Below are 17,304 nucleotides of genomic sequence, written 5' to 3'. Positions count from 1 at the left end.
GAAGCTTGAATATTTTGAAGGACAAAATCAAGCCTGTTCTGCCCCGTTCAGAGTGGCTGAAGCTGCTGGAGTCAGCCGGTCACTGCTCCCCACCTACTTCCTCCCTTTCCCACCATCTGCTGCTGACTGATTGTTTTAACTCCTGTCTGTGTATGAAAAGTCACTCTTTTCTTTTTAAGAAGAAAAAAAGGGTAACAACAACCAAAAAAAGGAGGGAGCTGTGTAGAAAATGGAATAAGTAGAGATAAAGAAAGCATTTTAAGTCACTCCGCCCACTGAGATGTTTTCTTCAGACCTGATGTTTGGGGCTTATGCTTAGGGATCACCTTCAGGCCAGGATCTGGCCATGTTTGGGTGTGCATCTGAAGTACATACACCTAGCGGGGATCATTTTAATACCTTTTCCTTTCCAAGTTTCTTATAGAAAGCCCTACTCCTTCCGTTCAGAAAGAGCACATTCTGCTTCCATGCTGCCTTGGAAGTCTTTTTTAAAAATTATTTTATTGTTTAAAGTATTACATATGTCTTCCTTTTTCCCTGATTGACCCCTCCCCGGCCACTCCTACGCCCCAGGACAAGCACCCACTGCCCCAGTGGCCATGTTCATTGTTTATACTAATATGCATGCATACCAGTCCTTTGGTTGATCTCTTACCGCCCCTCCATTCTCCCTCCCTTCCCTCTGAGGTTGGACAGTCTGTTCTGTGTTTCATTGTCTCTGGATCTATGTTTGTTCATCAGTTTATATTGTTCATTATATCCCACATATACATGAGATCATGTGATATTTATCTTTCTCTGCTTGACTTATTTCGCTTAGCATAATGCTCTCCAGGTCCATCCATGCTGTTGCAAATGGTAAAAGTTCCTTCTTTTTTATAGCAGTTTAGTATTCCATTGTGTAGATGTATCATGGTTTTCTAATCCACTCATCTGCTGATGGGCACTGAAGCTGTTTCCAAATCTTAGCTATTGTAAATCGTGCTGCTATGAACTTAGGGGTGCATATATCCTTTCTGATTGGGGTTTCTGATTTTTGGGATATAATCCTAGAAGTGGAATTACTGGATCAAATAGGAGTACCATTCTTAACTTTTAGAAGTCTTTTGTAGGGACAAGTTGGTGCTTCATTTAAACGCTGTATTGTCTAGAGCGTACCTTTTCGGACTATGTGATTCTGATTCTAGGGAAGCTACATGTATGTCACAACTCTGTAAGTTGAAGTTAGCTGATGACAATGAAAAACCCTTCTTGCCGAAACCGGTTTGGCTCAATGGATAGAGCGTCGGTCTGCGGACTGAGAGGTCCCAGGTTCGATTCCGGTCAAGGGCATGTACATTGGCTGCGGGCACATCCCTGGTAGGGGGTGTGCAGGAGGCAGCTGGTCGATGATTCTCTCTCATCGATGTTTCTAGCTCTCTATCCCTCTCCCTTCCTCTCTGTAAAAAATCAATAAAATATATATAAAAAAAAAAAAGAAAAGAAAAACCCTTCTTGCCTGGATATAAGCAAATTCCACCCAGTGGAGGTGCAAGGGACTCCTGGCTTCTCACTGAGAAAAAGCTGGATTTGTCACATGTGCACACTGCTTTCCCTCCGTCTCAGCTGTAACTGCATGTGCTCTGTGCATTCTCCTTTGAACTGGTTGTAACATCGGAACAGTTTCCTCATTGAGGAGTTAAATAAAATCTCTAAATCATGTTTATTTTGAATCTAGGTACAAGTCATGATTTTATCTTTTTTTAAAATTATCCTTAAATCTTTTCTCTATTTTGCAGATTAGGAGTTACTCTTGGCAAGCACCTCTGTCACCAGTCATCACTAAGTTATAGATAGACAATGTGTTTGTCTTTCTTATTTCTACAGCCTAACTTCATCCTAATGTCTACATTCAATTCCAAGTTAATCCATTTCAGAACTCAGGGGGATGGAAAATAAGACTGTCTTTCCAGATTGGAGAAATATTTTTATTTTTATTTATTTACTTATTTATTTTTAATTCAATTTATTGGGGTGACTTTGGTTCATAAAATTATAGATTTCAGAGGTATAATTGTATAACACCTCATTTGGATATTATCTATGTTCACCATCCAAATTCCAGACTCCTTCCATCACCATTTACCCCCTGTTTACCTTCTCCTACCACTCCCAGCCTCCTATCACTTTGGTACTCACTATTTGGTACCATATTATTTCCTGTCTATAAGAGTGTTTTGTTTTGTTTTTATGTATTTCTTCACCTGTTTCACCCAGCTCTTCTACCTCCTCCTCTCTGACAGTTGTCAGTCTGTTCTGTGTATCTATAAGTCTGTTTCTGTTTTGTTTGTTAGTTTATTTTATTCATTACATTCCACATATAAGGGAAGTCCTGTGGTATTTGCCTTTTTCTGTCTGGCTTAGTTCACTTAGCATAATACACTCTAGGTCCATCTATGCTGTCATGAAAAGTAAAATTTCCTTTTTTTATGACCAAGTAGTAGTCCATTGTGTCAATGTACCACATATTTTTTAATCCAGTCATCTATTTATGGGCACTTGAGACTATTCTTCTGGTAAGTCAGTATTTTCTTTTAGTGCATCAACTTCTGTTTCATGATCTTCTTTTCAATTCAAATGATAGGGCCCCGGAGGCCTTTATCTGTCAGTATTTAGAGACCTCTGCACCCGTGTTAGCAGCTGCTCAGCTTCCCTAATCCACGTGGACCAGGATTGGTAGAGCCCATGCCCTTTCTATGGACATTAGAGTTTTACCTAATTTCGTCAGAGCTCTGATGGGTAGTCTCAAAAGTAAATCTTTGAAAAATTGTGTAAGAATTTCTGTGGGGTAAGCACTGCCAGGTTCAGGTGTGCACCTGTGGGACTTGGGCAGGTCCTGCACACTGTCCTCCCAGAGGAGGGGCCATTGCCCTTCCTCCCCAGGGAACCTGCGGGGGCCTCTGTTGCCTCACTGTGTCCCCAGCGCTGATGGTCATGAGACCAGAAAACTGCCAGCCCAATGGTGACAGCGCTCTCTCCCCAGTGGAGACAGTGTGTGTGTCCCCACCGGGGAGGTGGGACATCTCTGACATGTGCTGGTATGTGCACCGCCTCTAGATAGACAGTGGTGATGCTGGCCCAGCATCATGAATGCACTTCATGCTCAGGAATGGAAACACTTAAACTATGAATAATAAGATTTATTTATTAATTAAACAAGGTTATCCAATGGAGCAATTAAGGCTAAAAATAGGAAAAAGAAAATAATAAAGTCAAAAACTCCCCAATACCCTGAAATAATGAAAATCAAAAGATGAAAAATTGTATCATGGCATGGAGAACAAAAAAGCAATAAAAGAAAAACAGAAAAGCAAAGGAAAATATTAAGTTTTGCCCTTATGACAGGGTGAGCACATTCATCAAGGAGCCCTTGAGTTATACCCTCCACAGGCAGCTCCTCCTCTGAGGCAGGAGCCAGCATGAGCTCCAGGGAGGGTTCTTCATCCAGCGGTGCTGGGGCCTCAGTTTCTTCTGGGGCCGGCCCTGGCTCCACAGCTGCAGCTGGAGAGGCTGCTGGAGGTGGTGAAAGCTCTGGAGGTGGGGATGCCTCCAGCTCTGCATCCTGCTCCTCAAGATGGACTTCCAGTGTGACAGGAGGAGCCGCCTGTGGCTCCTGGGCTGGTGCTGGAGTTGGGAGGGGAGAAAACATCACCCAGGGGCCTGCATTTCCATCTGTCCCCCAAAGACAGAACACAGCCACAGCCCAGGACCCACCACAGGATGTCCACCCCCCTCCCCGCCGCCCGCAGTCCAGCAGATGGGCGGTCTGAGGCCAGTCGTTGCTCCTAGCCAGGCTCTGGGGGTGCTCCCTGTGTGTCTGGCAGCAATCTCTCCCCATAATTCACATGGATCTCCCCACCCATTCCACCCCTATCACCCCAACCTCCTTACCCTGGGGCTCTGCCTCCTTGGGTTCCAGGTCTTCCCATATGGTGTCAGTAACAGGCTCATAGCGCCTCAGGTAATAGTTGAAAATTAGCATGTGCATGTTGGGACGGAGCAGCTTAGTGGTTGGAGGCCTTTGGAGACTGGTCGGCCTCCCTCGAGGCATCCTCCATACAACGGGCCCGGGCTCCCCAGCCGCCCAGGTGGCCACACACACTTCAGGACTGTCCTGGCCCTCAGTGGTGTGGCTCACCGGGCTCTCACTCCTGGACATGGGGAAGGAGTCTTCCTCCACCAGCTGCTCCTCCTTGATCAGGGTTGAGCGCTGCAATAACAGTGAACAGCAGCCACTCAGTAGGCCTCAAGCGTGACCCCCAACCCAACCTGTTCCTGTTCTGGGCAGACCCTCCCCATGTAAACACCCCTTTGGCACCACCCCTCAACACACACACACACACACACACACACACACACACACACACACATGAGTAGGGGTCATAGACCTGCCCAGGTGGGATCAGAGTGGTGGCCTCGCCAGAATAAACCTCTCTGGGCCTCCCCATGTTACCTCCGGATCCCGCCGTGCAAAGGGCCACTGGCGTCGTCTGGACTGAGTCCTGATCCAGCGGCGGGCACGTCGGAATATACTCTCATCGCTGCCTCTCTTGAGGCCGCAGCCTCGGGACACGGGGAGACAACACGAAAACATGGTGTCCTCTTCAGTGCCTTTATCCGAGTGAGATGGGAAGGGGCAGTTATAGAATGTGGCTGCCTGGTTACCAGGTTCTGTTAGGCTCCATCATAAGGAGGTGAGGTCACTGCTCATTCTGAGGAGATGCTCGGGGTAGGGGAGCCAGGGGTGACCTCACTTCCTGACGATGGAGCCTAACAGAACCTGGTAACCAGGCAGCTACATTCTATAACTGCCCCTTCCCATCTCACTCGGATAAAGGCACTGAAGAGGACACCATGTTTTCGTGTTGTCTCCCCGTGTGCCGAGGCCGAGGGTTTAAGAGAGGCAGTGATGAGAGTATATTCCGACGTGCCCGCCGCTGGATCCAGACTCAGTCCAGACGAAGCCAGTGGCCCTTTGCACGGCGGGACACGCAGGTAACACGGGGAAGCTCAGAGAGGTTTATTCTGGTGAGGCCACCACTCTGATCCCACCTGGGCACATCTATGTCCCCTCCTCATGTGCTCGTGTGTGTGTGTGTGTGTGTGTGTGTGTGTGTGTGTGTATGTGTGTATATGTGTGTGTGTGTGTGTGGAGGGGGGGTGGCAAAGGGGTGTTCACATGGGGAGGGTCTGCCCAGAACAGGAACAGGTTGGGTTGGGGGTCACGCTTGAGGCCTACTGAGTGGCTGCTGTTCACTGTTATTGCAGCGCTCAACCCTGATCAAGGAGGAGCAGCTGGTGGAGGAAGACTCCTTCCCCATGTCCAGGAGTGAGAGCCCGGTGAGCCACACCACTGAGGGCCAGGACAGTCCTGAAGTGTGTGTGGCCACCTGGGCGGCTGGGGAGCCCGGGCCCGTTGTATGGAGGATGCCTCGAAGGAGGCTATCCAGTCTCCAAAGGCCTCCAACCACTAAGCTGCTCCGTCCCAACATGCACATGCTAATTTTCAACTATTACCTGAGGCGTTATGAGCCTGTTACTGACACCATATGGGAAGACCTGGAACCCAAGGAGGCAGAGCCCCAGGGTAAGGAGGTTGGGGTGATAGGGGTGGAATGGGTGGGGAGATCCATGTGAATTATGGAGAGAGATTGCTGCCAGACACACAGGGAGCACCCCCAGAGCCTGGCCAGGAGCAACGACTGGCCTCAGACCACCCATCTGCCGGACTGCGAGCGGGGGGACATCCTGTGGGGGGTCTTGGGCTCTAGCTGTGTTCTGTCTTTGGGGGACAGATGGACATGCAGGCACCTGGGTGATCTTTTCTCCCCTCCCAACTCCAGCACCAGCCCAGGAGGCAGAGGCGGCTCCTCCTGTCACACCGGAAGTCCATCCCGAAGAGCAGGATGCAGAGCTGGAGGCATCTCCACCTCCAGAGCTTTCACCACCTCCAGCAGCCTCTCCAGCTGCAGCTGTGGAGCCAGGGCCGGCCCCAGAAGAAACTGAGGCCCCAGCACCGCTGGATGAAGAACCCTCCCTGGAGCCCATGCTGGCTCCTGCCTCAGAGGAGGAGCTGCCTGTGGAGGGCCCAGCTCAAGGGCCCCTTGTTGAATGTGCTCAACCTGTCATAAGGGCAAAACGTGTTTCACACTCACTCTTTGAAATTTTCCTTTTGTTTTCTGTTTTTATTTTGTTGTTTATTTGTTCTCCACAGCGTGAATCAATTCTTCATCTTTTGATTTTTATTATTTTGGGGTTTTGGGGAGTTTTTGCTTTTGTTATTTTCTTTCTTCTATTTTTAACCTTCATTTCTTCATTGTATAACCTGTTTAAGTAGTAAATAAATCTTATTATTTATATTTAAGTTGTGCCATTCCTGAGCATGAAGTGCATTCATGATGCTGGGCCAGCATCACCACTGTCTATCTAGAGGCGGTGCACATATCAGTACATGTCAGAGATGCCCCACCTCCCCGGTGGGGACACACACACTGTCACCACTGAGGGGAGAGCGCTGTCACCATTGGGCTGGCAGTTTTCTGGTCTCATGACCATCAGCCCTAGGGACACATTGAGGCAGCAGAGGCCCCCACAGGTTCCCTGGGGAGGAAGGGGAATGGGCCCTTCTCTGGGACAACAGTGTGCAGGACCTGCCCAAGTCCCACAGGTGCACACCTGAACCTGGCAGTCCTTCCCCACAGAAATTCTTGCACAATTTTTCAAAGATTTACTTTGAGACTACCCATCAGAGCTCTGACGAAATTAGGTAAAACTCTAATGTCCCTAGAAAGGGCATGGGCTCCACCAATCCTGGTCCACATGGATTAGGGAAGCTGAGCAGCTGCTAACGCGGGTGCAGGGGTCTCTAAGTACTAACAGATAAAGGCCTCAGGGGCCCTCTCTCTTGAGACACGTGGAAAAACTATCAATATCCAGGATCCCATCAGTTAGACTACATATATGTGATTTCAACAGGTAGACACACATGGGAAAATGACGTGATACTCTATGTAGAGAACTCTACAGATTCTATCAAAAACTACTAGTAATGATATCTGAATTTTGTAAAGTAGCGGGTACCAAAATAAATATCCAGAAATCAGTTGCATTTATATACGCCAATAATATCAGAAAAGCAAAAGAAGGAAAGAAGTCCATTTAAAATGTAATCACAATAAATAAATTACCCTGCAATAAATTTAACAAAGCATGTAAAATAACTGTACTTCAAAAATTATAAAACACTGAATCAAGAAGTTTAAGGAAATATATATAAGTGGAATCATATACTCTGTTCGTGGATTGGAAGAATTATTACTAAAATGTTTATACTGCCCAAAACAATTTATAGATTCAATGTAATTCCTATGAAGATACCAACAGTGTACTTCACAAAACTGGAAGAAATATTCCAAAAAAATTATGTGTAACTGAAGCATCCATCTTATATAAAAACTGCTGTTTGAAATATTAATCCTGCTATTTGGCTTTTGTAGATGCTTGCTTGCTTAAATAATAACGAAATAAGAGAGGCCATTAAACCTTCCCCGGACACACTTATCAGTGCTGGCACCTGGCCAAGCCTTTGGTTGAAGTATCAAGGCCCCAGCACATAGGGGCTCTTTAGGAACTTGCAAAGGGGGCCAGAAACACCCCATATTTGGGAGACAAAGAAGGTAAAAACATATAAGTAGGGAACATTCCTCCATGTTGGGACCCAGAGTTTGAGAGACATTTTCCTATGGACCCACACGTAATAAACGTAACTCCATCTCTAAGTATTGCTTGGTTCTTCTCCGGTTTTCTGTAACAACTACAAAAGATACCAAATAGTCATAGCACCTTGGGAAAGAAAAACACAGTTGGAGCTATCACATTATTTGGTATCAAAGTATACCAAAGGCCACTGTAACCCCACAACATGGCGTTGCCATAAAAACAGACATATAAATCCATGGATTAGAATAAAGCCCAGAAATAAATCCATGTCTTTATGGTCAATTAATACTTGACAAAGAGACAAGGACATAGAGTAGGGTAAATAAAGTCTATTCAATTAATGGTGTTGAGGAAATTGGACAGAAAACTGCAAAAAATTAAAACTAGACCAACTTCTCACACTGAACACAAGAATAAACTCCAAATGGATAAAAAACTTAAATGATAAATTTGAAACTACAAACATAGTAGAAGAAATCATAGGCAGTAAGATCTTGGGTACTTACCATAGAAATATTTTTATTCTGACATATCTCCTCAGGCAAGGAGAACAAAAGATAAAATAAATTAATGGGAGTAAATCTAAAAAGTTTTTGCACAAAAGGTAACCATCAACAAAATGAAAAGACAACCTACTGTATGGAAGAACATATTTGCCAATGATACATCTGATAAGGGGTTAATGTCCAAAATTTATACAGAACTCAACACCAATAAAACAAACAATCCATTTAAAAACAAGGCAAAGGACTTGAATAGACACTTCTGCAAAGATGACAGAGAGATGGCCAATAGACATTTGAAAATATGCTCAATGTCACTAATCATCAGAGAAATACCAATTAAAACCACAATGAGATGTCACACGTGTCAGAATGGCTATCATCAATAAATCCTCAAATGACAAATGTTGAGAAGAATGTGGAGAAAAGGGCACCCCTGTGCACTGCTGGTGGGAATGCAGACTGATGCAGCCCCTGTGGAAAATAGTATGGAACTACCTTAAAAAATTAAAAATGGAACTACCTTATGACCCAGCAATTTAACTTCCTGCAATATAGCCAAAGAAACCATAATACTCCTTTAATAGCAAGATTTGACCTTGTCATTTTCTGCTTCTCACTCCTCTTAGAGTGAAGTCTAAAATATTTGTTATGGCCATGTGTCCTCTAGTCTCTGCCTACTTCTGCTCACATGCCATCATATTTTCTTTTTTAAAAAAATATATTTTATTGATTTTTTTACAGAGAGGAAGAGAGAGGGATAGAGAGCTAGAAACCTCGATGAGAGAGAAACATCGATCAGCCGCCTCTTGCACACCCCCCACTGGGGATGTGCCCGCAACCAAGGCACATGCCCTTGACTGAAATTGAACCCGGGACCCTTGAGTCCCCAGGCCGACGCTCTATCCACTGAGCCAAACCGGTTTTGGCGCCATCATATTTTCTTTTCTCTCTTGGTTCAAGCCATATCAGCCTTTGTCAGTTCCCACAAAGGTCCGATGCAGTAACTTATTCCTGTTATTGCAGAGCTATTCTGCTTTTCCGTTGGCTTTTTATCTGCGACTCATACTTTGATTCAGCTCTGTCAGTTGAGGGCATCTCTCTCAGTAATCCACATGAGATCAAAGCTGCCATATTTTCCCTTCATACCACAGACTAGTTGTGCAGTAGTGTGATCATTCAGTGCTTTTTCTAAAAATTTCTCCTGTTCTCTTATTTGTGGCACGTTTCTTTGTCTCCACACTTTGGCTGCCACTGGTGTTTCTATGTATTAGGTAGATCTGCTATGACTCCCAGTCATAGGGTGGCCTTATGTAGTACACGCTCTAAGGGACCTCGTGGCTCAGTCTCCTTGATAACCTGTGTTGGGTGCTCCAGGAATGTCCTTTCTGTGGCCCATGTGGGCCCTTCTGTTGTACTAGAGTATTGATTACTTTGGGCCCATTTGGGTGTAGGTTTGACCCTCAGGCTGGCTTACTCTGAGGATCAAACGTGACCACAGTGTACGAGGTGCTGTGTAGATGCTACCCACGCAGAATGGAATTTGCCTTAGCAGGGTCTGGTCCCTGATGAGATCTCCCTTTGGATGTGCCACTTGTGAATCTAATTGGGCCATGCTCTGATATTGTCTAAGGCTGCCCACTGGGTGTGTTGGTTCTCAGGCCTCTTGGGTGGGACTCTGGTGCAGGTTAATATTGGGTGACTTGCCCTGGTCTACCTGTTTGAAGCTACAAAACAACTCTTGGTTTGTGGCTTCCTTTGCTAGGCCTAGGTATGTGCAGGAAGAATCAAGCTATATACAAAGAGTGGCTTTTTTAAAAAAAATTTTTTAACACAGTGCTTTGGGCTTGTCAGCAATAATCCCATGGATCCCCAAAATCTCCCTTTGCGTGTCTTTGCCTGTGGGCTACAATATTATTATTGTAGCTCGCCTTATTCACTGAAGAAGTCTCTGGCAGTACTTGAGTTGCATGAGGAAGGTTCTCATTGAGTCACCAGGTAGGGGCAAGAGGTGTTCACCAGATCTATATAGGTTTGATATTGGTGCCAGTGCAGGGTTTGAGGCCACTCAGCAAATGTCCCAGTGTATACCATATCTGGCTGCCACCCTCAGGGTGCTCTCACACCTTTGTGGTGGTGGTGGTGGTGGTGGTGGTGGTCTCAGGGAACTGTCAGGGTGAGGCCAGCATTGTTTATCAGACCCCAAAAGATCAATATTTAGCCATGTGAAAGGAAGACTGTGCACTGCTTGAGCATGTGAGGGTAAAATGTCCTCTGTCCTAGAGCCACACAATTTAGTCTGTCCCAGATTCTGCCAGCAGCGCAATCTCATCAGACAGGAGCACTGGAAGTCGGGACAGGTGTATATTTTGGGGAAGGTGGGAGGATTGACCCCTCCCCAGAGCCACACTACCCAGTCTGTCCTGGATTCTGCCCAGACCTGGGCAGGTTGGAGTCATCAAGGGTTGAGAGGGTGGAGCCACCTGAAATTCAAAGCGTGGGCCTAGGAGATCTCCCTTCTGTTTGAGGCACAAGTCAGCTTCACAGTAAAGTGGGGTGAATGGCCTCCCACTCCAAAGCCATACAGTTCATTCAGAGAGACCCCTGAGTCTGCCTAAACCTCTATACTCCGTCCAGGCAGCTGACTCCTCAGCAGGCGGAAGCTTCACAGGATAGGTCAACAGGGAGTCCAGAAGTTGGGGCTATTGCATTCCCTCAGGCTGATACTGTAAAGAGGGAAGTGATCTACACAAGAAAGATGGTGTCTGCAGTGTGATAGAGGGACTTAACACAACAATCCTGGAAGCTGTCCCTTCAGCTCTCTCCCCAGAGCCACAAACCCTAGTCTTTCCTCATGCAACTCTAGTCTACTCGGCCCTCTCTTCTGCCAGAACCCAGGATAAGTGGCTGCCAATGAGATTTTAAGCATTGACCCTGTAAGAAGGCAGGAGTCTGCTAGAGTCATGCCTATGTCTCTAGCAGACTCCTGCCTCCCCATGGTGGACAGATTCCCTGCTGATTTTCACAGCCAAATGTTATGTGGGCACCTGTTCCTGGCTCTGGTGTACTGGACCTGGGTGCGACGCTGGTTTTGAGACCCCATGCTTCTCAGAGGGAAACTATGCAGCTGAGATACCCTGCCAGAATGTCAGCCACATTTTGTGGGAGAAAGGCCAGCACTTTTTGCATCCCTGCCCTTCCTACCAGTCTCAATGGAGCTTCTTCTATAATTCCTTGCATATAAGACTTTTCTTCCAGTTAGTCTTCAGTTTGTTATTCATATTGATTGCTCTTTATTGTAGTTGTAATACCAGTTTGGTCCCAAGAGGAATAAGTGTAGCTCCCACCTACTCTGCTGCCATCTTGGATCTCCCAATATTTTAAAATAGCCCCAAGACACAATGTTCTGTATAAAAGCATAAAGGCAGCAATTACAACATTCCGACACCAATCCTTCTCTATTACCTTCAGGTAATAACCTTTGCAGAATCAGTATCATGATTCTTGATTTTTCCCTGACAGCTAGAAGTAAATGTTCTTTTACCTTGTTCTGCCCATCCCTCTTAAAAATCAGCAGATAAGTATCACACCTGGTTTTAGTTTTTGCAACCCAAAATAATTGACCAAAGAGACAAAGTTTTTAAGAAGTGAAAACTGTACACTTCTTTGAGAACATTAATGCAAAATGTTCTTTCTGCTTGACTGGCTGGAATGGAGCCTAATGTAAAAAGAGCATAACTCTATTACTCGATGATGGTTGCTGGGTATAATGCACTCTCTCTTGAAATAGGTTTAAGAAGCTAATAGAATTAGTTTATTATAATTAGGGTTGATAGGATCAGCAGATGAGTTTTGCAAAATAAACCATCTCATTGAGTTACCCTCTGCAGGCTGCTTCTCTGGTCCTGAATTGAGTCCACCTGTGCCTTGGGTTGAGCACCCCAGTCTAGAGCATGTAGGCCCTTCTAAAAGCCATTTACTATGTGCAATTTACTGAAATATTATAAGTCACATAGTTCCATTTGACTAGGGGATGGAGCCCCTATCCCTGATTATTTTTAATCATCAGTAAGCATTATGTGTTAAAAGGGTTGGCAGGGATAGAGAAGTATATGCATAATAGCATCTGGCCAAGAGAGTCAAGTTGAAAAAGAAAACTAATCAATCTATAGCAATGAGAAAACCTTTGATTATTCCCCTCAGATACTGGTTTTAAGTACAATACCAATGCATAGAATAATGGTAATGAGGAACTGCCTCAGGGAAAAAGTAAAATATGAGCTAGACATTGCATGCTGTGTAAGTTGAATATTCTAGGTGAAATATGGGATGATCAAAGGTAGGAAGGTGCAAATAGCATGGCACATAGAGAATTTAGGGGGAAGTGGTATGACATGCCGAGTGCAATTTATAAAGTAGTGGGAAGTCAGTTTGTGTTGGGGAAGGTGGAAATGAGGATTCAGGTGATCTGGAAAGATGGGCAGAGGATTCTGGATTTGGTGCAAACCTAAACAAGATCACTGAGGGATTGGGAATGGGGAATAACATAACCAAGTGGAGATTTAAAGAGGGTGGGTTGGAAGGTAAAGTCCATAAAGGTAGAAAAGGAGGTGTGCAGTGACTAGAGTCTCACTGGGGATAGCATCACTGGAAGAAAAGCAACAGAAAATCTCATACATATTTTAAGGAACAAACAATAACATTTTAATTCAATAAGATAAACATTTATTGAATATATCCATGTACAAAGCACTATGAAAAGCATTGCAGAAAACCTTAACATAAGCAAGGCTGTGTTTCGTTAGTTTAAAATCTAAAATGGGGGTAACAGGTATATTACATTGAGTACAGCACTGAGCCAGATAGGTCCATCCATGCTTCTTAGAAGATTTCTAAAGGTATTCTGAAGGGATATATATTTATGTCATATAGGTATTTAGACAATTTCATAAAGGTGCACTAAACTATAAAAATGAAGATCCGGAAAAACTAGAAACATTATGGACATGGCATACTTGAGAAATGGAGGCATAATTGTAATTTAGGTTATAAGACTGATTCAGGCAGGAGGATGGTGAATGTAGATAAGGCAAGAAAAAATGTGGGAAGCACAAAATTATGGAAGGTCTAATCTTAGGAGAAAATTTAGATTTTATCAGGAAGGCAATGGTTTTTTGAGCAGAGACATTTTTTGATAAAATTTATGCATGGTAATAATGACCTTGACTATGCATCTGAGATGGATTGTGGGAAGGACTTGGAGGAGAGTTTAGTGATGAGGAGGTCAGCTTTAAGTAAAGTTAACTGGGAACTATAAAAATAGTCACAACAAAATAAACAATATAAGAATTCTTGCAGGGATAGAACCTTAAAAACCCCCTAATTATGAGTATTAATTAGACATAAAATTGAGTGGCAAGAATGAGGCATTTAACTAAGATTCCTTGTTTGTGTAAGTGGGTAGTAACATTTAAAGTGAAATAGTGAATATGGAACTAAAGCAGGTTTGAGAAGTATGATATGAATTTTACTTTGAGGACACTGAGTTTGAGGTGCTCATAGGTCATTGTTATGGAACATCTAAAAAAGGAACATAAAATATTTGCTTGGAACCTAGAGGAACAGTCAAGCCTATAGCTCTAAATGAGTTTTGTCCACGAGGGATGTGAAGACTGAGTCTCTGGCATTTAATGAAATTATTTCAGAATGAGAACATACCAAATATGGGCTTAGGAACAGCCAAAATATTTATGAGGCAAAAGTGACGAGAAACCACTGAAGGTATGATATTATTAAATTCGGGTGTTGAGAGACAATGCAGATGAAGAGTTGGTCATATATACTGCTCAGTTATGATTATGACTAAGAAATATCATCGGATTTGGCATTCAGGAAACCCATGGTAACTTTATTGGAGTGTCATTTTAAGAAAACTAGTGAGGGTAAAAGTCACATTGTACCAAGTGACATAAAAAGGGGAAGCAAAGCCATTAAGGGTACAATTATTCTTCTAAAGTATTTAGCGTTGAAAAGGAGAAAGGAACCATGCTAACTTGCAAGTGCAACAGAATTGGAAGAAAGAACTCAGAGCAATTTTATATGAACAGAAGAAATCATTGGGAAAAAAAAGAGATTGAAGATAAAAAAAAGTGGGGATAATTGATGGAGAAATAGGTAAAAACACTATCAAAGCAAGTTGACAGATTAGCCTCAGGGTAGAAAGAACACCTGTTTTCCCTCTCCAATATTGTTTGACTAAAGTCATTTAATTTTTTTAACAAGATATTGGACCCATAGATAAAGTTATGTAAATTGTGTATGGAGATCCAGCTGTTAGGGGCTCAGCTGCATGCTCTCTGTGACCCACAGTTTGAGCCCAATTAATTCAGCTTTATATTTTCTGAATTGGCCTCATTGCCTCAGGCTTGGCTCCTCTTCCACAAATAACAGTGTATTGGACAGTCTAATAGGCTGTATGGTTGACTTTTTTTAAAAAAAAATATATTTTATTGATTTTTTTTACAGAGAGGAAGAGAGAGGGATAAAGAGTTAGAAACATCGATGAGAGAGAAATATCGATCAGCTGCCTCTTGCACACCCCCTACTGGGGATGTGCCCGCAACCTTGATACATGCCCTTGACTGGAATCGAACCTGGGACCCTTCAGTCCGCAGGCCGAAGCTCTATCCACTGAGCCAAACCGGTTTCGGCTGTATGGTTGACTTTTAATTTTATTTTAATACCTGGGAACCAGCTCTGAGATTGCCTTGAACTCCATAGTCTTGAGACCTGCAAATTTCCCCAGAAAATATCTCTATGAACCCTCTGTTGGCCCAGTTTGTCTTGAAGAACATAGCGGAGCCTTTGAGTCAATGCTGGCATGAACTGTTTCTAACTTTGAAATATTGGATTTCTGTTGGGAAAGAGATCAGATTCAAAGAGGAAGAGTCTGTCTTCAGATCTGTTGAAATTGATGTGATCATGGAACATCCAAGCACAGATGTTTTTCAGGTAGTTGGAACTATGGCATTAGTACCCAGATAAGAAGCCTCCAATTTCTTCTCTATTATAAGAATTGACCCTATTATCCACCCCTAAAATTAATTCACACATAGATATATACATATATACCTATATGCCTTGAGGTGTAGAAAATGGGTTTCATGAGGAAGTTTTAAATAAGGTATTTTTGTGAGCAGGATTAACTTTTGGAAATGACTCGCTGGCAATCTTGTGCAGGATGGATTGAATAAATCACTTTGGGAAATAAGAAAAAGTGAGTCTACCTGAACTAATGGAGTGCCAGAGGAAATAAAGAAAGGGTCAGGTTCAAGAAACATTTCAGATGTATAATAAATAAAACTTAAGGGCCAATCAGAGGGTAAGGAAAAATTTAAGACTAGAGAGAGGTTTAGAATGGCATATGCTTTTTTGTTTGTTTGCTTTTTAACTTCAAAACCTAGAGAACTAATTTTTAGATTTATCTTTGAACTTATGATCTTCCAAGACAGCTTGTGGGCAGTTTTTGACATCCACTTCTCCATGTCATCTTGAGTCCTACCATCTAGTTTAGCATTTCTCTACTTCCTCACAAAGAGGTAGAAAAAGTGGGTAATTCTTCATCCCCATTGTGCACCAATTTTAGTAGAACCAGGATAACTTTATAGTAAATGTACATAAACTCAGTATGTATTTGTATGAGTCACCAAGGAAAACAGCTGGAAAATTCCATACGTCAGCAGAGGGGTCTTAAACCAAGGAACTAATTGCACAAGTCTTATATGATCAAGCGAAATATTAACAATAGTAGAAGTCACCGCTACCCATAGGCTGAAGGAACAAGGGGAAAGGGCCTAGTCTGCCTCCTTGTAGTTAGACTGTGATGGGGAGCTGCCCTGCACTCGGGAAGGCTGGAGGGAAGGTAGACAAAGCCACCCAAAGCAAAGAGCGGAAGAAAGAAGCATCCTAGATACTGCCTTCGGTCCAGCTTCTCCTTTCCTGCCAGGGCCTCCTTTTGCATCTACCTGGAAGCTCACTGGGTATGGAAGCTGGGAAATGTAGTTTGCAGGGACCAGCCTCCTGCACAAAGCTAAGAAAGAGAGGCCAAGTGACCTATCTCACAGAAAATAGGTATCTAGCACATACAAGTATGTGTTCATTTACCCTGATATAAAGTAATATACTGCATACATAAAAACAGACACATAGATTATATGATCTCAGACACAGAAGATATATTCTTCATTTCCATATACTGTCAGATAGAGCCATGCAAGTGTAAATATTTTATTCATATTTCTTTCTACATAAATTCAGAACAGGATCAGGATTTCAAAATTCAAAATACTTTATACAAAGATCCTTGTGAGTTAGTTACTGGTTAATTAGTTTATTTTTCATTATTTAACCCAGTTTTTACTCACATAGCCCTCTTAGTCTGACTTGGCACCTGGGCTCATTTCCTGTATTATGTAAGTGCTGAAAGACAAATATTCTTTCTTTACTTGCACCCCGAGCACCCAGTGCATGGGGTACTAAATAAACACTATCTGATAATGAACTCATAGAAGTACAACTTGCAAGGTAACAGTTTACTTTATTTCTTGGTTCCATTTGCTTCTCTTTCCCCAGCAGTTCTCAGTAACCTTAGAACGGTATTCCACGTGAAGAGTTCTACCACAAGGTTAATTTGTGGCAAGAAGAATATGTTTTCCCTTCATCGAGCTACATTTACTTTAAAGTCCATAAAGTAGTTTTATTCGTGTTGCTGTTAATTGTACAACTCCTGGTAATCTGCCAAGGATAATGACGTTTGCCACTTTTGATCAGTGCTCTGCTGTAGAACTTGTTCAGGCCCTTGCTGAGAAAGAAAAACTTATTAAGTAGATTACAGCACATTGCTTGTATGCCAAGTACCAAACTGAGCTGAGATCAGAAAGGGTGATGATGTAGTGGTTCATCTTTATATCTCAGAAACAAGGATAAGCTCAAATAAATATGCATCGGACCGTGGATGTTCTTCTTTGCCCATGTGTTTTTTCCT

At 43.4% G+C, this 17,304-nt stretch overlaps 1 protein-coding gene across 1 annotated transcript; it reads right to left on the bottom strand.

The window, feature by feature from the left end:
• Positions 1 to 3,190: 3,190 nt before the first annotated feature.
• LOC129151746 (uncharacterized) lies at positions 3,191 to 4,641 on the bottom strand. The gene is made up of 3 exons (XM_054727643.1): positions 4,493 to 4,641; positions 3,931 to 4,249; positions 3,191 to 3,663 (listed from the first exon to the last, which is right to left on the bottom strand). Exons 1-3 carry the CDS (start codon positions 4,631 to 4,633, stop codon positions 3,191 to 3,193), a joined length of 933 nt encoding a protein of 310 aa, XP_054583618.1. The 5' UTR covers positions 4,634 to 4,641.
• Between the last annotated feature and the right edge of the window lie 12,663 nt (positions 4,642 to 17,304).

Source organism: Eptesicus fuscus, chromosome 15, assembly GCF_027574615.1.
Source record: "Eptesicus fuscus isolate TK198812 chromosome 15, DD_ASM_mEF_20220401, whole genome shotgun sequence".
Classification (NCBI taxonomy): domain Eukaryota; kingdom Metazoa; phylum Chordata; class Mammalia; order Chiroptera; family Vespertilionidae; genus Eptesicus; species Eptesicus fuscus.
Note: the sequence above shows the minus strand (reverse complement) of the source record. Positions and strands in the feature narration are given on the sequence as shown.